We start from the raw sequence: 22,815 nt of genomic DNA, 5'->3' as shown, positions 1-22,815 counted from the left end.
TTTCATTTAGTAAAATTTTATGATATGTCAGACACATCAAGTCTCCAAGTGCCAAGCAGAACTAGGTTGCTAAAGTATTTCTTCAATACTATCGAGATGACATGCGGGGGGGGGGGCGCCTGGGTGGCTCAGTCGGTTAAGCGTCTGCCTTAGGTTCAGGTCATGATCCTAGAGTCCTGGTATGAGCCGTACGTCAGCCTGCCTGCTGGCGGAGAGCTGCTTCTCCCTCTCCCTCTGCCCTTCCCATACCTTCCCCTCGTGCTCGCCCTCTTGCTTGCTCTCTCTCTCTCAAATAAATCAATAAAATCTCAAAAAAAAAGATGACATTTGGATAGGATAGCTGGTAAATCATTAAGATAAGTTGTGTCAAAATCTTTAAGTTGCAAGTAAAAGACAAACGGGCTTAAACAATAAAGGAAATTTATTACCTTACGTAATTGAAAAGACCAGTGTTAGCTCATGCTTGAGGTATGGTCTGATCAGGTGATAACTCTCCTAATATGTCTCTCTGTGTTGTTTTCCTATGCATGGGCTGAATTTTCAGACGGATTTCCCTTCTGGTACTGGTAGTTTTAAGGTACCCTTCTATATTCTATCCATCCCAGCCTCAGTATCTCAGAATTTCCCCAAAAAAGTCCCCAAACTGATGCTGATTGGTACATCTCAGCTCACATGGTCAATCATTCAGCCAGTGTAACCAGTGTAGAAAGTGAAAGTAGAATGTACTCAATGCATTAGCCTAGGTCAATGCTTTACTCCTACAAGTAGAGATACAAAGGTCAGTGCTTCATTCTTTTTTTTTTTTAAGAATAATATTTTTTTATTATGTTAGTCACCATACAGTACATCCCTGGTTTCTGATGTAAAGTTCGATGATTCATTAGTTGCATATAACACCCAGTGCACCATGCAATACGTGCCCTCCTTACTACCCATCACCAGCCTATCCCATGCCCCCACTCCCCTCCCCTCTGAAGCTCTCAGTTTGTTTTCCAGAGTCCATAGTTTTTCATGGTTCATTCCCCCTTCTGTTTACCCCCTTCATTCTTTTTTTTTTTTTAATTTTTTTTTATTGTTAGTCACCATACAGTACATCCCTGGTTTCTGATGTAAAGTTCAGTGATTCATTAGTTGGGTATAACATCCAGTGTACCATGCAATACGTGCCCTCCTTACTACCCATCACCAGCCTATCCCATTCCCCCACCCCCTCCCCTCTGAAGCCCTCAGTTTGTTTCTCAGAGTCCATAGTCTCTCATGCTTCATTCCCCTTTCTGATTACCCCCCCTTTCTTTATCCCTTTCTTCTCCTACTGATCTTCCTACTTCTTATGTTCCATAGATGAGTGCTTCATTCTTAAAGCTAGAGGTTTATCAAAGCCACAAGGAGAGTGTGCCTGGGTGGCTCAGTCTGTTAAGTGGCTGCCTTCAGCTCTGATCATGATCTCAGGGTCCTGGAATTGAGCCCCACAGCAGGGAGACTGCTTCTCCCTCTTCTCCCCACTTGTACTCTCTCTCACTCTCTCTCTTTCTCAAATAAATAAATAAAATCTTAAAAAAAAACACAAGGAGTCAGTGCATCAAGAGGCCTAATATACATGAAGCAAAACCTAACAGAATTGAAAAGAGAAATAGAGAATTCAACAATACTGCTTGGAGAATTCAATACTCTGCTTTCAGTAATGGTCATCAAGGAAAACTAGGAAAAAGATAGGCTTGAACAATGCTATAAAATAACTAGACCTAACAAACATCTATGGACACTGCATGACAATAGTAAATACACATTTTTCTCAAGAGCACATGGAAAATTCTCCAAGATAAACCATGTGCTAGGGCATAAAAAAAGAAGTCTCAACAAATTTTAAAGTGTTGAAATTATGCCAAATATGTTCTCCAAACATGGAGTTAGACCAGATTCAAAAACAAGAAAATTTGGAAAATTCATTTATATGTGGCTATTGTAAGTGACACACACCCAAATAATCAATGGTTCAAAGAAGAAATCTCAAGGAAAATGAGAAAATACTTTTAGATAGATAAAAATGAAAACATAAAATATCGAAACTTAAGGGATGCACCTAAAGCACTCCTTAAAGAGAAATATGCAGCTGTATGTAAATACTTGTATTAAAAAAGATGATTTCAAATCAATTATCTAACTTTCCATCTTTAAAAAACTGAAAAAAAGTGTGGCACCTGGGTAGCTCAGTCGGTTGAGTATCTGCCTTCAGCTCGGGTTGTGATCTCAGGGTCCTGGGATCAAGCCCCACATTGGGCTTCCTGCTCAGTGGAAAGCCTGCCTCTCCCTCTCCACTCTGCTCGTGTTCTCTCCCACTGTCTCTCTCTCAAATAAATAAAATCTTTTTTTAAAAACTGGAGAAAAAATAAAAACTAAACACACAATAAATAGAAGGAAGAAAATAATAAAGATTAGTGTAGATATTAATGAAATAGAGAACAGAAAAATAGAGAAAAGCAACAAATCAAAAAATTGATTCTTTGAAAATAACCACAAAATTGGCACATCTTTAGCTTGACTGGCCAAAATGAAAATAGAAAAGTCAAGTAACTAAAATCTGAAATGAACAAGGGGACATCACTACCTATAGTAATTTTTAAAAGGATTAAAAAGGAACAGCATAAATAACTGTATGCCTACAAATTAGATAATCTAAAGGAAATGAACAAATTCCTAAAACAACAAAAACTAATGAAACTCAAGAAAATCTGAGTGGAATTATAACTAGTAAAAAGATTGAATTAGGAATATGAGCCCCCCTTGTCCACCCCCCAGCAAAAGACCAAGAAAGGCACCAAGAGTGCTAATACACAGAATAAAGGCCATGTGGGGGAAAAAAAAAAAGGAAAAACAAAACAAGGAAGAAGTAATCCATCTGCAAGCCAGGAAGAGAGGTCTCACCAGACATCCTGCTGGCACCTTGATCTTGGACTTCCAGCCACGAGACTGTGAGAACATATCTGGGATTTTTTTAAGCCACTCAGTCTGCCATATTTTGTTATGGAAGCTTTAGAAGACTAACACAGAAATCGTTCTCAACTTTCATAACAACTCATTATACTTCTCTTACACCACTTTTCAAAAGTTACTTCATATTTTTAAAAACTACCTTAAAAAATTACAGTTATATGTATATGTCTTCTCTCCTCTAGGGTAATATTAGTTCCTAAGAACAGGAATCATGTCTTATAAATTTTTATCTTCCTCCCATAGCACCTAAAACATTGTGTTTATGTACTTTGCTATGTATTTTAAAAATGGATATTCAGGGGTGCCTGGGTGGCTCAGTCTTTAAGCATCTGCCTTCGGCTCAGTTTATGATCCCAGGGTCCTGGGATCAAGCCCCGCACCGGGCTCCCTGCTCAGCAAGAAGCCTGCTTCTCCCTCTTCCACTCCCCCTGCTTGTGTTCCCTTTCTCACTCTCTCTTTCTGTCAAATAAATAAAATCTTGAAAAAAATTTTTTTAATTTAAAAATAGATATTCAGGGGCACCTGGGTGGCACAGCGGTTGAGCATCTGCCTTCGACTCAGGGCGTGATCCCGGCGTTATGGGATCGAGCCCCACATCACAGGCTTCTCTGCTGTGAGCCTGCTTCTTCCTCTCCCACTTCCCCTGCTTGTGTTCCCTCTCTCGTTGGCTGTCTCTCTGTCAAATAAATAAATAAAATCTTTAAAAAAAAAATAGATATTCAGCATTTAAAGCTGAATTAGTAGTTATTAATGTTAGGCAGAAATATCACTTTGCTAATGTGTTTATTTGGAGATTAAGTATGGTTTAAGGACATATATATATATATGGTGCCGAATTGACAAGGGGTGGACTGTGATGGTTAGTTTTATATGTCAGCTTGGCTAGACTACAGTACCCAGTTATTCAGTCAAATGCTAATCTAAGTGTTGCTGTGATGGTGTTTTGTGGATGTTAACATCTACAATCAGTTGACTTTTAAATAAAGGAGATTGTCCTCGATATTCTAGGTAAGTCTCATCTAATCACTTGAAAGGCCTTAAAAGCAAAGCTGAGGTTTCCTTGAGGGAGAATAAATAATAGTAATTATTGTTTGTACAATTGTCCTGTAAAATTGAAACAATTGTAATTGTTACTGGAATGACAACTTCTCCCCAAGAGTTAGCAGCCTGCCAAACTGCCTAGACATTTTGGACTGGCCACTCACAAGTGCATGAGACACTTCCTTGAAATAAATCTCATAGTACGCATAATCTACTGGTTCTGTTTCTCTGTAGAGAAACTATTACAATTAACCTTTTAGTTATTTTACTTATAAATACTTGAACTTCTATGATTCTTTTTTTTAATGTCTTTCTCTTTATTGCAATTTTATATGAATTAAATTATTGTCTTCATAATTTTCTTTAATTCTTTATAATGATCTCTTTATTCTTTGAATGTATTTATAATAATCTCTTTGAAATCTTTGCTAAATCAAACATATGGGAACACTTAGATACAGTTTCAGTTGATGAGTATGGTTCATATTTTTTGTTTCTTTGTTTAAAGATTTTATTTATCTGACAGAGTGACAGAGCACGAGCAGGGCAAGGGGCAGAGGGAGAAGCGGACTACCTGCTGAGCAGGGAGCCTGACTTGATCCCAGGACCCTGGGATCATGACCTGAGCTGAAGGCAGACGTTTAACTGATTAAGCCACCCAAGTGCCCCTGTTCCTTTGCATGTCTTATAATTTTTTGTTCAAAACTGAATATTTTAGATAGTATATTGCAGAAAGTCTGGATTCTGATATCCCCCCCTGCGTGTTATTCTTTGTTTGTACTTAGTCACTTGCCTAGACTAAATCTGTCAGTTCTATCTCCCATGCAATGTGTGGCCATTAGGATCTGTTTTTAATTTTTATTCATTTTCTAGAAGTTTATTATTATTATTATATTTATATTTTATTTATTTATTTATTTTTGTGATCTCTGCACCTAACATGGGCTTGAACTTGTGACCCTGAGATCAAGAGTCACATGCTCTCCCAATTGAGCCAGCCAGGCGCCCCTTTATTTTTTATTCTTGCTCTTTTTCAAGCTTGGCTTCCTAGGGGTCTCCTCTGTGTCTGTATAGCTCAGTGTTCAGTCAAAGAAAGACTGTTCAAATACCTGAAGCCAGTAAGACTTTCACTCTCTACTGGTGGGTCAGTGTGTCCACTGAGGAGTACATGCAATGTTTAGAATGTTTTCATTTCTTGCCTTGCTTTTACATTGTTCTAAGTCCTCTTGAGCCATCTTGCTTCTCGATTTTGCATGTGCTGTTGGCTCTAGGGGCCCAGAATGTTTGTGTGATTTAGGCTTCCTCGGTTTTTGTCTTTGATAATACACTCACAGGATTTGGTCCACTCCGGATATGTGGAGAGCTCATCAAGCCCGCTATGGCTATGTCAGCTCTGAGAAATTCCTGTTAAAGCCCTGCCTACTCTGCAAATCCATTGCTTGCCCCAAACAGGCCCACAATAGCAGGGAAGCAGAGCCACCTGCCATCCGTGTTTGCTTGCCACCAAGATCACCAGTTTAATTTATAATACTCTAAATCAATCAAGCCTCCTTTGGCCAAAGCAACAGGACTGTTGTTGATTTTCATATCCTGCCTCAACCAAGTTGAATCTCTGTGCCAACTGAACTGATTAGGGGCATGACAGTAATCCCGGGCAGGAACAACAAGCCATGTTACTGTCCTCCGAAATTCAGTGGTTTTCACAAATAAGTGCTTCTCAGCTTGTAGTATGCCTTTATTATTATTTCTAGAGTATCAAGTTATTATTTTGAAAGGTTTATCCAACTTTATACTTGCTTTCTGGAGAAAGGATGTGTCAACCTCCTCAATCCATCATGCTGAAGTAAATCTTTTAATTTTATCTCTCAAAAAATATCAAGAATTCCAACTGGAGTCTGAGAAGTAATGTAGTATCTAGTTTCCATGGTTAAATGACTCAGGATCCCAAAAGTTAACATTTTACTTTTTAGACCTCTAGAGAAGAAGTCACAACCACATAAAGGACAAAGATGCTTAATTCATAGGGGACCAGGGTTTATGGCATTTTGCATATAGTATTATATTTTTAAATACAGTTTTGTGTATAGTATAGCTCCTGTATTTTGGAGTTGTTTCAACCTTACTTCATAACTTATTTTATATATTTTTCTTCTAATTTCAGAGTTCAGTTAAGTTCCTTATGTCCTCCCCTGAAATTGCTTTCCTGTCATGGGGGCAAATGAAAGTACAAGGCTCTGCTAAAACCTATAAGGACTGCAAAGTGTGGCCAGGGGGAAGTCGGGCTTGGGATTGGAGAGAAACAGGAACTGAGGTAAGCTATCAGTGTTTGGTTGACACTGCATAAGGCTGACCAAGTGATTTCCAACCTCCTAAGCCATAATTACCAAGTGAAAAGTAACTATTCCTTTTATTCCCCCCCCCAATATAATGCACATATCATTAACTCACCCTTTTTTCCCCAGAGATTTTATTTATTTATTTATTTCTTTGAGAGCGAGTGAGCCAGACAGAGAGCAAGCACAATCAGGGGGAGGGGCGGAGGGAGAGGGAGGGAGAAGCAGACTCCCCACTGAGCAGGGAGCCCCATGCGGGCTCTGTCCTGGGACTCCAGGATCATGACCTGAGCCAAAGGCAGCAGCTTAACAGACTGAGCCACTTAGGTGCCCCCACCTCACCCTTTTAAAGTATGCAACTCAGTGGACTTTTTGTTGGCATAAACTTGTGCAATAGTTATCAGTGCTAATTCTAGAATTAGAATTCTAGAATTATCACCTCAAAAGGAAACCTCATAACCATTTGCAGTCACTCCCCTTTCTTCCATTTCTTCTCTTCCCCCCAACTCGTGCAACTACTAATCTACTTTTCTTTTTTTAAGATTTTATTTTTTTAAGTAATCTCTATACCCGATGCGCGGCTCGAACTCAACCTGAGATCAAGAGTTGCATGCTCTTCCAACTGAGCCAGCCAGGCTCCCCTAATCTACTTTCTGTAGCTATAGATGTGCTTATTCTAGACTTTTCTTATGAATAGAATCATTTAGTTCTCTTAGGTATATACCTAGGTTTGGAAATGCTGGTCATATGACAACTCTAGATTTAATCTTATGAGGAACTGCCAAATTGTTTTCCAAAGCAAATGCACTGTTTTTACATTTTAGATTTTAGGAATTATGAAGGTTCCAATTTTTCTAAATCTCTCCTCACTGACACTTAGTATTGTTTGTTTTGTTTTGTTTTTATTATATATCATCTTGGTGGATGTGAAATGTTATCTCACTGTGGTTTGAACTTCATTTTCCTTGTATTATACTTCCTCCAGGTTTCTCATTGTGCTATGGTCAAGGTAGAGGTTGGGTGAAAGAAGAGAGCCCCTACCTCTTGACCATTCACTTACGACTGAGTCTCAGCAACGGACAGCTGGGGGCAGGATGAGAAACACTTAAGTCCTGTTTCTCTTAGGAACAAAGCCTTCCAGCTGGTAGCTGAGAGGGGAAACGATTTTGTGTTCTTGGCTGCAGGAGTCTGGAGTGGAGTCTCCACCTCACTTAGCTGGGAGCAGAGTGTGTGTGTTGGGGGAGGGGGGGTGTCAGGCAGCAGTCTTCCTGAAAAACCACAGATACTCACCTTTCCTACCAAATATTTATAGATTTTCCTGAAGAGATGTTTCTTCATTTGTTGTTTGTTCTTAGGATAATTTCCAAAGGCTTTGAATGGTTTCTTTTTTCCAATTTTTTTTATTGGAGGGGGTATAAAATTTGTTTTTTGTGGGGTTTTATAGTTTTTCTTTGTTTCCTTTAATAATTTTCATTTTGGAGCAGATCATGGAGCTCTTCATACTGTAATGGTGGAAGTTGATCCTTCAGTTTTGAAAGATAATTTTGCTTGATACATAATTCTTGATTAAAAGTCTTTTTCTTTTAGTACTTTGAATATGTCATCCCACTTTTTTGGCTTCATTGGTTACTAATGAGAAACCAACTGTTAAAAGTCCTTGGACTTGACAAGTCATTTCTCTCTTGTTGCTTTCAGAATTCTTTGTCTTTTGCTTTTGACAGTTTCACTGTGATGTGTCTATGCGTGAATCACTTTGAATTTATCCTACTTGGAATATATTGAACCTTGTGGATAGGTACATTGTTGTTTTTCATCAAATTTGGGGAATTTTCAGCCATTCTTCAAATATCCTTTCTGCCCCTTCTGTCTCTCCTCTCCTGTGATACCCATTATGAGCATATTGCTATGCTAAATGATAGTCTCTCAGATATCTGAGGCTTTGTTCATTTTCTTCATTCTTTTTCCCTTTTTCTCAAATTAGATAATCTCAATTGACGTATTTTTCAGTTTTGCTGATTCTTACCTGCTATTGAGCCTTTTTAGTGAAATTTTCACTTGGTTATTGTACTTTTCAACTCCAGCATTTCTATTTTGTCCTTCAAAAAATAATTATCTCTTTATTGATATTCTGTACTTTTTAAGGTATTGTCCTCATACTTTCCTTTAGTTCTTTGAATATGGTTTCCTGAAATAATGATTAGACAGAAGTTCCTTTATATGCCTGCAACCAGTAGGTGTTCCAGTGTTTGCCAAAGGGCTGTATATGCAATTTGGGGTATATAGTCAATACTCAGCCAGGCTGTTTAAAATTCTGCCTATTTCTTGCTTGTGTTGAGTCTCAAGGTGAGCCAGAGCGGTGAGCTTAGGACCTTCTCATGTCATTCTTGAGCATGTGCACAACCCTGGACATGTGTATTGCTATTTCAATACCAAGATTCATATCAGAGCTTTTCAAAGCCCTCTATGTACATCTTATTTCCCAGTTTTCCCTTTTGAGTCTTTTGGTTGACCTCTTGTTTGCCGTATTGTCTAATGCATCAGGCAACTGCATTGTTAAACATTTGTCTCTGATAGTTTTGGACAAATTTCTTTGGGGGTGGCGGTGGGGGAAGACGTTTACACTGGCAAACTCCAAGTCAGATCAAATAAAGACAGCCTATGAGTTGGATTGTCCAGAGAACCATCAGACAGGTCAAATAATGACAGTTTTCTGGGAGTGGAGGTTTGAGGGAGTTTTGATCCATTATTCCATCTTGCATGACTTCTAGGCTGGTAGGTTTTCACTGTGATTGTGGGTTGTTGCTTTTCAAGGCTACCACAGAACTGGGGATAGAGAGTAGCTTGGAAAAGGGCAAGTTAAAACTGCACAAAGCTCACTTTTCAGCGATCTTTTTTTTTTTTTTTTTTTGTAATCAACACACCCTGAATTGCTGGAAACCTTTGTTTCAGAGAATAGAGTAAGTTTATTTTTACACTTCTTCCATTATTCTCATTGCTTTTATGAAGAAGAGGATTTTTCAGAGGTTCTTCACAACATTTTCTCTGATATCACTCAGAAATAACTGTTTCGGGGGCGCCTGGATAGTTCAGTTGGTTAAGCATCTGTCTTCGGCTCAGGTCATGATCCCAGGGTCCTGGGTTGAGCCTCACATTGGGCTCCTTGCTCAGCAGGGAGCCTGCTTCTCCCTTTCCCTCCGCCTGCCACTCCCCCTGCTTGTGCTCTCTTTTTCTCAAAAAAAAAAAAAGTAAAATCTAAGAAAGAAAGAAAGAAAAGGAAAGGAAAGAAAAAAGAAAAAACTGTTTTGGATTCATACTTATGCAGTGTTATGCAGGACATGGCTTTCACTGCCTTGTGAGAATTGTTAAATTTTCAGGAATTTTGTAAGCCAGTTTTTAGATAGCCATTATTAAAAATTAAATTATATAAATTTACTTAAATCATTTAAGACATAGGTAATATATTTAAAATTCATTATTCCTAATTATTTTTCTACATTTTATGCTTTTGAAATTATTTACATCCATTGTTATCTGTATGGTGAAAACACTACATATGTGCCACTGTACATCTCTTATTAACTCTGCATTCAAGTGATGTCCATTGGTATCTTAAACATGACGTGAGTGTTTATACCACAGAAATTGGAAAACACTACATACTGGGTTTTTTGGTGGTTGTTGTTGTTTTCTTTTTTTTTTTTTTTTTTTTTTTTTTAACTTTTTGGCTTTAAAAAATTTTTTTTGGGTTTAAAAATTTTTTTNCTTTAAAAATTGTATTATTAAACATAGTAAGTTTAATTCATTATAAATTGTAAATAATAATATACCTCTGTACTTATATTCCAGTTTTAAAAATAAAATCTTAGAAGTTTGCTCTTTCTCTCTACCCTTAGCAGTTTCCTGAATTTCCTTTATATTTTTCAAATATCTATCTGTATCCACACCCATATTTTGTATTGTTCTTCATATTCAAATTTTTATGTGAATGGTATCATCTATTGTCCACTTTTTTTTGTATTGGGGTTTTATTCCACCTTTGTCTCTTCTTTTGGAAGCTGTGTGTTTTATGTCTATTTGCTTAGTGGTTATCTTTAAAATTGTAGTTATTAGGTTGAACCACATGAGACTGACAATATTGCATAAAGAGTTGAATTTAGGAATTTCATGTAGTTCATCCTAACAAAATCTTATCGTCTAAAATGAATTTTTATCTTCAGGACACTTTCCTCTCATCACTTCCCATCCATCTTACATGTTACTGTTATCTAATAATTTAGTTCCTTTAAAAGTATTTTCTTATTGTATCATTTAATTAAGATACTTTGTTTTTTAATCATTACAATCAGTGTTTGCTTTTATTTACCCACATGTATACCAGTTTCCTTGCTTATCACTTCTTGCAATTTGGGTCAGTTGTGGATCAATTTCATTCTTTCTTTTCTTTTCTTTTCTTTTTTAATTGACATCTTTGCAAATTCCTTTAGTGAGGATCTGTTGACAAACTCTGTCCATTTTTGTCCAAAAAGTTTCTCATTTATTAATTCTAATTTTTCTGGGTGTTCTAGGTTGACAGTAATTTTTTTTTTATCTGTGGGCATCCTGAATGGTCTGACTATGTCCTTTTTGACATTTGACCTGTCAAAGAGTTACATTTGTTTCTTCTAGGCATCCTACATTACTCTCAGTCTGGGACAACTTTTAGTTAATTTCCTGACTGGGGGCTTCCCAGATCAGGCTGATAGTGTACATTTGAACCCCAAAGTGATGTGTAGGCAAGTTTGTGATTATAAATTCTCAGGAGATGCATTTTTTCCCCAACACAGGGCCCCAGCTGGCTGAGGCAGACCGGTTTCCTTGTCCTTTTCCTGGATTTTTTTGGTCAATTCTTTCATTGAAGATGGATTTAAGAAGGGCACTCTGCACATTTGGGAGGGCTGTCACAGTTCCAGTGTCCCACCTTGCTCAAGTCTTAACCTCCTAGTCTCAGAGTGTCTCTTAAATTAACCAGTCAGGAAACGACAGATGTTGGCAAGGATGCGGAGAAAGGGGAACCCTCCTACACTTTTGGTGGGAATGCAAGCTGGTGCAGCCACTCTGGATAACAGTATAGAGGTTCCTCAAAAAGTTGAAAATAGAGCTACCCTACGACCCAGCAATTGCACTACTGGGTATTTACCCCAAAGATACAAATGTAGTGATCTTAAGGGACACCTGCACCCCCAGGTTTATAGCGGCAATGTCCATAATAGCCAAACTATGGAAAGAGCCCAGATGTCCATCAACAGATAAATGGGTAAAGAAGATGTGATGTGTATGTAATGGAATATTACACAGCCATAAAAAATGCAATCTTGTCATTTGCAATGACGTGGATGGAACTAGAATGTATTACGCTAAGCAAAATAAGTCAATCAGAGAAAGACAATTATCATATGCTCTCACTGATATGCAGAATTTAAGAAACAAGGCAGAGGATCATAGGGGAAGAGAGGACAAAATGAAACAAGATGAAACCAGAGAGGGAGACAAACCATAAGAGACTCTTAATCTTAGGAAACAGAGGGTTGCTGGAGGGGAGGGGGGTGTAGAGGATGGGGTGGTTGGGTGATGGACATTGGGGAGGGTATGTGTTGTGGTGAGCTCTGGGTGTTGTGTAAGACTGATGAATCACAGACCTGTACCCCTGAAACAAATAATACATTATATGTTAAAAAAAGAAAAGAAATTATATGAATGACATAAATGAAAAAATAGTTGAGTATTGAAAATCTTAGCATATGACTAGATTAGTATAACTCCAAATGTATATAATTTGTAAACAAATTGATTTTATACTTCTCTTTTCTCTAGAGTATCACATTCTATGTGACATATACTTCCAATGATAAAATTTCTCGTTAAAAATTAAAAAAAAAAAAAAAAAGACCGTAAGAATGGCAAATGCCCCAGTGCTACTTCAGTACCAGTTGACCATTCTGATTTTCAACTATCTCTTCAATTTTGGCCTCTGGGTATTTCCCTTTTCTTTGCAAGCTCAGCTAAGCATTTCAAGGGATGTTTATTTTTATCCAGCATTTGTAGACATTTTTTAAAAAGATTTTCTTTATTTATTTGAGAGAGACAGAGATAGCGACAGAGAGCAAGAGCGGGGAGGAGAGGGAGCTTAGCAGGGAGCCCCATGTGGGACTCAGAGCTGAAGGGAGACGCTTAACGGACTGAGCCACCCAGGTGCCCTGTAGGCATTTTGTTTAAGGAAACTTTTCAAGTTTTATACTTTATCACATTATAAACAATCACACCTACATAAACTGCATAGTAAAAAGTCATACCTACATAATTGGGCTCCACAGAAAAAGAGAATTCCAGCACATGCTCTCTGTGCATGCCTTGGTTTTGAACCACATGCACTCATCATTTTGGTCCAGACATCTAGTTGCTTGTTAGCTACCAACATTGATCTTAAAGAAAGGAATATACCGGATGGGTTAAAGGAATGGGAGGGCATTGAGATATAGAAGGGGCAGAATGAGAGAAGGCTGACGAATCAAAGACACAATGCTTGTGAACCAAGTGACTCCACTGGATTATTTCATAGACTGAAGCTAGAGAGGTGTAAGAGTAGGCAGTAGTATGGTTGACAGAATGTCTGCAGAGTTGAGTTTACATCTTATTCAATGGACAGGGCGTAGCCACTTGCTATTATGCAGGAGACTGATGTGTCTGACAGAGATTATCCAGATTATAGCCATAAGATATATCGGAGTACTAATTTATGAGTGGGCCATATTGAAGAGATTTTTTTTCCTCCTCAAAAATGGATTTAACACTATATAGTGTACTTTTTCCACATAGGACTGTATGAATTAATATTACTATTAACCTCATCCTTTATTTAAGGAAAATTAAGGGCAGAGAAGTTATATAACTTGCATAGACACAGAGCTAAAAAAAACCCATGAAATCAAATAGTAAACCCAGGTCACATTCTAACTCTATTTCCCATTCCTTCCTACTACATTATGATTCCTCTTATAAACTTTAAGATTAAACATTACAAAACTGAAAATAAAAAACCCTATAAAAACTGAGGAGGTACCATTGATGATAATAGGAAAATGGGAAAGGGTTGCCATAAGTTTAGTTTTTACCTTTAAAGTTTTGTCAGTAGGATAAGCAAGAGGAGGTACTCTAGAAGCCTAGAGGTTCTAGTTGGAGGGATAAGAGCTGGGAAAGATAGAGGAAAAGCCGATGTGTTAATCTAGAACTCACCTGTATAGAGACAAAAGTACATGGAATCAAAGCCCTGGAGTCCTCACTGATATGGAGACAATAACATTGCCTGCTTCCCAGAGTTGATCTAAGGATTAACATTCTGTGCTAGATGTGATGTAGGCACTTAATAAATGAAGCTGTTATTGTTAAGTCAGTAGTAGTGTGGGTGGAAATGAGACTGTTGAAAACTATTAAGAAGGTGAAATTGACAGGATAAGGCGATTTATTAGATTTAGCAGGCAAGGGAGAATTCTAGCATGGATAAATGGGTACATGGTGGTGCTGTTCATTGAGATTGGGTATATCAGAAGAGAAATAAATGTGTTTGTGTTTGGGGCAAAGGTTGAGTAGAGAAAATGGAGTATGTTGAGCCTGAATTTATATTAGGGCTTCTAGATAGAGATATGTAATAGACATTTAGATTCATAAGTCCAGGCACTGTCACATTTTAGCTGGGTAACCTTAAACAAGTTATTTAGCCTTTCTGTGCCTCAATTTAATCATCTAGAAAAGGAGAATAATAATGTCTGTTTGTCATAGGTTGATGTAAGAGTATGACATGGGTTGGGAAGAATAAATCTTTTTAATGTATGCAACTTGCCTTCATGCAAATTCATTCTTTTCTCTTAGTATTTCTCAGTGTCATTCATGAATCTCTCGCATCACAATCACCTAGAGTGCTTATTTAAAATGCATGTTCTTTATCTCCCCCATTCTCCCCACCTACTCGATCAAGATCTCTTGGGGGTGGGACCTGGAAAATAATATATTTCATGGGGTTGCTTTGAATACTAAATATGTTCATCTTTGTAAAGCTTCTACCACAGTGCCTATAGTAGAGACTTGATTTTTTTTTAGTGATACGGTTCCAAAATTTCCTTTCAATCACATCTCTTATATTTTATAACACACCTGAAGGCCTAGTTATTCTATACCAAATACTTATTCCCTTACAAACTTACCATGATCTTTAATTCCTTTGTACCTTTACTAAAACCATTTCCTTTACCTGGAATTACCTGCATCCCTTTATACCTGATGAAATCTTACATCTCCTTCAATTTTTAGCCTTTGTATCATCTCCTCTATGAAGCACCTCCTGATAATCCTTGTGAGAATAAGCTGTGAACTCTCTTCTCAGTGTTTCTGTAATACTTCGTGCCTCTATCATAGCATTTTGTGCGGTCCGTCTGTATTATAATGAGTGTGTAGTTATCTGTTTCCCTCATTAAGTGAACTCCCTAATGGCAAGAGCTATGCATTTTAGCACAGTGCCTATAAACTGGGATCTCAATAAATGTTTGCTGCATTTAATTTGTCATTATAGATATTATTAAACATTTCTTTTTTATTCTTTGTGACATGCCTCTGAGGAATCACATTGTGATTACTTTTTTTAAAAGATTTTCATTAATTTATTTATTTATTTGAGAGAGAGAGAGCCCAAGCAGAGGGAGGAAAAGGGATGGGGGAGGGAGAATGGGAGGGAGAGGGACAAACAGACCCAGCGCTGAGCGAGGAGCCCCACATGGGGCTCAGTCCCGCAGCCCTGAGATCACCACCTGAGCTGAAACCAAGAGTTGGATGCTTAACCGAGTGAGCCTCCCAGGTTCCCCACATTGTGATTCCTTTTTAGTTTAGAAGGGGAAGATTTGGGGGTACCTAGGTGGTGCAATCAGTGGAGTGTCTGACTCTTGGTTTTGGCTCACGTCATGATCTTGGGGTTGTGGAACAGAGCCGTACTTCGGGCTCCAGGCTTGGCGCAGAGTCTGCTTGGGATTCTTTCTCCCGCTCCCTGTCCTTCCCGCTTGTGCTCTCTGTCTCTCTTTAAAATAAATAAAGAAACAAACAAATGAAAAATAAATAAATAAATAAATAAATAAATAAATGGCAGATTTTATCATGATTACATAATGGAAATACCAAGAAAATCTATTGTCCTCGTCTAGTGATAACAATACTAAATACTATTGTTAAATAATACTAAATACAACTACCTCCTCCCAAATCTCTACCAATCATTAAACAACTACTATGGGTGTGGTCAAATACAGCTTTTCCAGGATCATGCAACTAATCATTTTTGGAACTAAGATTTGAGCCTGAGTCCTACTCTAAAGCCCATACTTTACTACTGTCTCATACTGTCCTCGCTCATTTCTGTCCTTAAGCAATAATTGTCTTATGGGAGAAGACTTTTCTATGTGGAAACATACATAGGTCATTCACTTACATATTCTTTTGTTAGGGTGAAAGGAGTCAAGACGGAAGATATAACACAAGTTTAATATTAAAAGAAAGCCAAACTGGGGAGCCTGGGTGGCTCAGTCGGTTAAGCATTCCATTCTTGGCTTCAGCTCCATGATCTCAGGGTTGTGAGATTGAACCTCACATCAGGCTCCGCGGTCAGTGTGGAGTCTGCTTGTCTCTCTCCCTGTCCCTCTGCCCCTTCCCCCTCTTTAAATAAATAAATAAATAAATAAATAAATAAATAAATCTTTTAAAAAGTTAAAGAAAGCCAAACCAATTACCCAAGGACAGCTAAGGAAATGTGGAAACTTTACTCCAACTTTTAATTTTGAAAAATGTTTAACCTACACAACACCTGTATGGATAGCACAATAAGTTCCCCTACACCCTTTTTTAAAAAAAGATTTTATTTATTTATTTGTGAGAGAGAGAAGTAGAGAGCAAGCACAAGCAGGGGGAGGGACAGAGGGAGAAGCAGGCTCCCAGCTGAGCAGGGAGCCTGACACGGGACTCCATCCCAGGACCCCAGGATCACGACCCAAGCCAAAGGCAGATGCTTAACTGACTGAGCCACCCAGGCATCCCTCCCCTACACCTTTATTTTTTATTTTTATTTTTAAAAGATTTTATTTATTTATTTGACAGAGAGACAGCCAGTGAGAGGGAACACAAGCAGAGGGAGTGGGAGAGGAAGAAGCAGGCTCCTAGCAGAGGAGCCCAATGCAGGGCTCGATCCCAGGACTCTGGGATCACCCCTGAGCCAAAGGCAGATGCTTAACAACCGACCCACCCAGGTGCCCCTCCCCTACACCTTTAATCTAATAATTTCAAGTATAACAATTACCGTATTTTTTTCTTCAAACACACACACACACACACACACATACACACACATTTCCCCCCGAATCATTTGAGAGTAAATGTCAGATGTCATAATTCAGCATTTCTTTCCTAAGAACATGAACATTCTCCTACATAGCTACGATATCATTATCATAAATAAGATTATCTTTGGTACAAGAATATTATCTAATATATAGTCTATCTTCAAATTTCCCTGAAGTCCCAAAAATGTCCTCTATAACTTTTGTTGGTTTTGTGGCTTTATATTTATATATAATACAGGCAGTAGGTATAAAGTAGAACCCAGTTATCAGAAGGTTGTAGAATTGACCAGACCAGAGGGTCTGGTGCTCAGGATAGTGCTACCTAAGGAAAGGTGGATGAGCTGAGGTTTTCCTAACCCTTTCAGCTCTTGAGTTTGTTTGCTTTTGCTTGTGTTTTCCCATTCACCTTGTAAACCTGGTTGACAACAGTAGGCCAATGTTGAGTTTCTTCAATGTTGAACCTCTTCTCCTTTTTTTAAATTTTGAAAATTTTCAAACCTATATAACAAATTGGAAAAAAAAAAAAGAATAAGCACTTGTATACCATCAACCCATACTCACCAATTGTTAACATTTTGCAACATTTACTTTATTTTATTTCTCTGGCATACACAATACCCCTCTCCCTCTCCCTTTTTTGGTAATTATTTTTGCTGAATCATTTGAAAGTAAGTTACTGACATTGTGACACTTGAAACTTTATATGAATCCTAAATACTGCAGCATGTGTCTACTAAAACAAAGCCATTCTGCCAGACATAATCATAAAATTATGTTCAAGAAATTCAGCATTGATGTAGTATTAAATCAACTCCATAGTCAAATTATAATTGTTCCGATAAAATAATACGTTTTATGACTTGTCAATGCGAGATCCAGTCAAGGGTCATGGATTGCATTTTGTTGTGATGTTACTTTGTTGTTGTTGTCGCTGTTGTCATGTTTCTTTAGTCTGTTCATCAAAAACCAGTTGCTCCCTATTTTTTTTCTTTTATGGCATGGGTATTTTTGAAGTGTCCAGGCCATTTGTTTTGTAGAACAGTCTACAATTTGTAGATTTATCCGATTTTTTTCTATTATGATTAGATTCAAGTTAATCATTTTTGGCATGAATGCTTCACAGGTGGTTATGTCTTCAGTGTATCATATCTGGAGGCAATGTAAAGTCAGTTTGCCCAGTTACTGATGAGGTTATGTTTGATCGTGTGGTTAAGATGGTGGTAAAGGTACATTTTTCCATTTGTAATCAGTAAGTACTCTGTAGAGAAATAATTTGAAACGTTGTAATATCTTGTTCCCCAGCAACCTTTTCAGCCAGTGGTTTTAGCACTGACCACTGATCCTTGCCTGACTTTACTATATTAGTGGTTGCAAAATGATAATGTTTCTCTCATTCCTTCTACGTTCATTAGCTGGATTTTTCTGTAAAGAGGGACTTTCCTTCAGCCACTCCCACCATATCACTATGGGCTCATCTTATCTTTTTTAATTTAAGGTATGCTATGTTCTGAATCTGTGTATCTCCCCAGAATTCATGTATTGAAATCCTAACACCTAAAGATGATGGTATCAGGAGGTGAGGTCTTTGGATGCTTAGGTCATGAGGGTGTAGCCCTCGTGAATGAGATTAGTGCCTCAGAAAAGAGGCAACAGAAAGATCCCTTCCACACATGAGAATAGAGGAGGCACCGGCTCTGAACCAGGAAGAAGGACTTCATCAAAACTCAATCCATGATCATGGATTTCTAGCCTACAGAACTGTGAGAAATAAATTCCTATTGTTTATAAGCTGCCCAGTTTGTGGCCTTTCATTACAGCCGCTTAAACAGAATAAGATAATGTTTTAATTCATTGCCATTAGTAATATTTTTGAGGTTTAAATTGTCCCAAATTTGGCCAGTGTTCTTTTGACATGTTCCCATCAGTTTTTTACCACTGCCTTGTTTTGTGGCACAGCAAGATATATTATCCCTGGATTCAGCCATTTCTTCAAGAAGCTCTAGTTCCTTTTAGTGAAGAATGGTATCTAGAAATCAAAAGCTGGCTCTTAGGTGTGCTCATTGTTACTGTGATGTCACTCCATCTATATACCCTTTCAGTATACAGAGCCATAAAGCGTGTGTGTGTGTGTATGTGTGAGATGAGTTCATAATGATGCCTCCAGTTTAATCTAGCACCTCAAGATTCTTTTATTCCCTCATTCCATATCTGTGCCTTTCTTCTCCCACAGAGAACCCTAATTCCAAAATCCATCAATATAATTACTTATTTGCTGTGTTCTATTAACACACAAAACAGTTTTGAAATCACTACACCAATACCACTACCAACATCAAGATCACAAAATAAAATTCAAGATCTTTGTAGGTATTTTTGTACTTGGAACACATCCCATTTAGGTGTACAGTCAGAACACTTAAAAAGTTAACTTCATTTATCTTTTCTTTTTGTTGTATCATCAATTTGATACAATTGAATTCATTTGTCTCTGTTGGCATAGGTTGTAAGTGTCCCCCTACTTCCTGTCTTTGTTGATTCAATTTTTTTGAATATCTAAAACATGTGCATGTTTCAGAAGTCAAAACAGTTTAACAAGGTACACTTAGAAAAGTCTTACTCCTTTCCCTGTCTCTCCCATCCCATATCTACTTCACTCCAGTAGGTCAGTAACTATTTTTATTAGTTTATGGTTTGTTCTGTATTTTTTTGAAAAAATAAGCAAATACACACCCACATACATATACTTTATTTTCCCTAATAACTCCCTTCTTACACAAAAGTAACATACCTTGCTCTTTTTTTTTTCTGTCACTTAACAATATATAATGAAAATCAGGGCATCAGTTCATAGAGATATTCTTTTCTCTTTTATACAGCTGCAGAGTAATGCACTATGTGAATGTGATATTGTTTATTCAGTTCATCCTATAGATGGGCACTTAGATTGCTTTCAATATTTTGCTATTATATATAGTACTACAATGAATAACCTTGTATATGTATATGGTTTTTTGTTTTCTTGGAGGTGTATCTTCAGGGTAAATTCTTAGATCTAGGATTGCTGCCTAAAGTATAAATGTAAATGTAGACTGGTTAGATATTGCCGAATTTCCCTTTGTAGAATTTGTACTATGTTTTGGAATTACCAACAATTTATAGAAGGCCAATTTTCAAATATGGAATTGATTAAAATTGTTAGTAAAAATGAACAGCATTTCCTATTGCTTTCTTTATTCAAGTCAAAGTTGAAAAACAGAATTGAAGATGTAAGCTACTGAAAATGAAAGGACAGACTTTGGTGATTTTTCAGTCTTTCAGAATCTTCTTTTGGAGCTCAAACAAATTAATCGGACATCCAAAAATGAATTTAGCATGCATGTCATAATTTAACATTTTAAAATACATAGAAATTGCTTATGGGGTGCCAAGCATTATCTCAAAGCCTAATTTACAGATAAATCACCTGTCTCTGCCTTCAAGGAGCTGTATGGGGGAATTAGGCATATAAAGTATATGAACCAAAAGAGGAACAGAAAGGAAGGAGCACGTAAGACTGCCTGAGTGATTTAGGGGAGTATTCACTGAAGGTGTGACCTGATTCTTGAAGGGGATATCTCCCAGGCAAACAAGGGAATGAGCAGGAAAAATATGTACATAGACATAGAAATGTGGGGGAAATGCTAGAGTAGAGTCATGGGAAGAGCACCTCCATTGGTCACCAATATCTCCCAACATTTATTTTTACAGGAGATTCTATCCTATAGGTAGTTGGGGCTAGATGGACATATAAGGCCCCTCCAAGCCTTAGATCCTATCACTTTGAGACTAATATGGTAGACTTGAATCTTATTCGGGGATTGAATTTTAAAGTTAGCACTTAAGATGAAAATTGCTTATAGTCAAATCCTTCCAGAAGATTCCCTTAATTTTAGAAGGTACATGTCATCTTCTATACAGGACCAAATAAAGTAGTTCCCTTGCATTTAGGGTCCATGTTATATGAAAAATGTATATTGTAGGTTTAAACACTAGAAACACACTTGGTGAGACAAAAGGTTCACGCTGGAAGCAGCAACTATGAACTTGAGATAGAAGGAATAACAGATGCAAGGCTGCTATCTCCTGTTCAATCCATGGCATATGCTCTTTGAGTAGAATGGCTGAATTACCCTCACTATTTAAATGGTTCTTGCTCTCTTTTTCTAAGAACGTATAGTTGAATTCCCACAAGGTGACTGTCCCTATGGCTCCCTTGTGTATATTCTGCATGTAAGACATAGTCTCTTGGGGTCTAGTGTAGTTAACTCCCTAACATCTATTCTATCCCAAATGATTCATCTAACCAGTCATGGTTTAGTTTAGGCATGGGTCTGTGGATTAGTTAGGTTAAAGGCTAAGCTGTTGTAATAGAAATCCCAAAATCTAATGACTTAAAGAAGATAGAAATATATTTCTCTCTCTCATATTAGTGTGGCCCACCTAAGCTGGGGGCAGGGAGGACAGCTCTGGGGATTACTGCTAGGGGCCCATGTTTTTGGTTTTTTGTCTTTTTTTTTTTTTTTTCTCTGTTGCTCTACCATCTTCTAGAGCATTTGAATGGTGGTAACTAGTTGTAGCCATTGCTGGAATTCTAACATGAAAGGAAGGTGAAAGAGAAGAAAAGCTCACACCCAGTGTTTTAAGGCCCAAACCTAGATGTTGTATCATTCTCTTCTGCTCATATTCCATTGAAGTTTGTACTGGTGATAGCATAGTCACATTGCCATAGCTAGTTGCAAAGGAGAACAGAAAATGGAGTCTCTAGCTGGGCGGCCATATGACCCAGAGTAGAGGCAGAATGGATTTTAAAAGAACAAATAGGAGTCTGCCACTTGCCACTATGAGATGTGAGGGCAAGTCTGCTAATGAGCTTTTGGAAAATTATTTCCACTCTTCTAATAAAGAAGTATATTACTAGATCACATATCTGTTTTTAATATTTCAATCATTTTAGTTGTGTAAAATCTGTTATCTTTCCAGTTCTATATATTTTATATTATGTATTTTAAAATTTTATTTTGAGAAGGGGGCCGTAGGCTTTGCCAGATTGCCTTTGCAGCCTATGTCATCAAAAACAAAACACAAATATTCTTCTGCCCTGGCAGAGACAGGAAGATCATTTAAGAGGCTCTTCATTCAGGCAAACGATAATGAGAATGTGACTCAGGCAGTGTCCACAGGGGACAGATACCAGAGATCCTTTAACCTTCACTCACAGAATCTGCTTTTATCAGCAACACAGCAGATAACAGCGTTGCCACTGACCATTTATTTCAGCAGAAGGAAATGCTTCCTTGAAAGTGTAATTCAGGAATGTTTTCTTTTCAAATTTAACATAAAATAGGAGGAGATGTCCCAGCCATCTAAGATGCTACTCTGTTGTGTAGCTGGTTTAATGGACATTATTAGTAGCTGGACATTTTCCCACAATTAATAGTTTTCCCCCAGGAAAAAACAATAAGCTTTTGTAACCTCATATGGTGTGACGGAAGGCCTCTTAAAGGAGAGGAACAGAATCAGACACTCACGCGGGGAAGAGAGCCTTAGCGCTTTGCCCCAAGGAATTGGAAGAAGCAGAGGACGAGCTGGTGACAGGTTGAGGACACTGCAATAACAGGCTGCCGCTCCAGTCACAGGCTTCTGCACAAGGCTGTGAGTAATCGCCCACCAGCGCCTGGATCCACAGGCTGTTCCAGAGTGATCTTTCATTGCTCTCGCTGTGACACCCCGGCCCTGCAGTATAGCACGCAGCAGCCACATTTGTCACTTGAGTTCCATTGATCCAGCGACGCTGATGGGCTGCGGGTGTCTTCAGTCTCTGAATCTCCCAAGGATTATGGTTTTGTGCTCTTACTGACCTTTCACTTGATTTTGAGCAGTGGTCTTGTTTCCGTGTACTAGAATGAGAGCTCTTCGAGTCTGGGAATCCTGATGCTCCTCCAAGTAGATGCAATTCTTTGTTAGATGAAGCAATCTTTCAACATTTCAGTGAAGTGCATTTA

The 22,815-nt window shown here is 37.9% G+C and overlaps 1 protein-coding gene across 1 annotated transcript in view; it reads left to right on the top strand.

The window, feature by feature from the left end:
• Positions 1-22,815, top strand: part of AAMDC (adipogenesis associated Mth938 domain containing) — a 38,022-nt gene that overhangs the window by 6,058 nt on the left and 9,149 nt on the right. Inside the window, exon 2 of the mRNA XM_002916270.4 lies at positions 6,194-6,343. Coding sequence (XP_002916316.1) covers positions 6,212-6,343 — 132 coding nt within the window. The 5' untranslated portion in view covers positions 6,194-6,211. The remainder of the gene's footprint in view (positions 1-6,193; positions 6,344-22,815) is intronic.

The sequence above is a fragment of the Ailuropoda melanoleuca genome, chromosome 8, assembly GCF_002007445.2.
Source record: "Ailuropoda melanoleuca isolate Jingjing chromosome 8, ASM200744v2, whole genome shotgun sequence".
Classification (NCBI taxonomy): Eukaryota; Metazoa; Chordata; class Mammalia; order Carnivora; family Ursidae; genus Ailuropoda; species Ailuropoda melanoleuca.
Note: the sequence above shows the minus strand (reverse complement) of the source record. Positions and strands in the feature narration are given on the sequence as shown.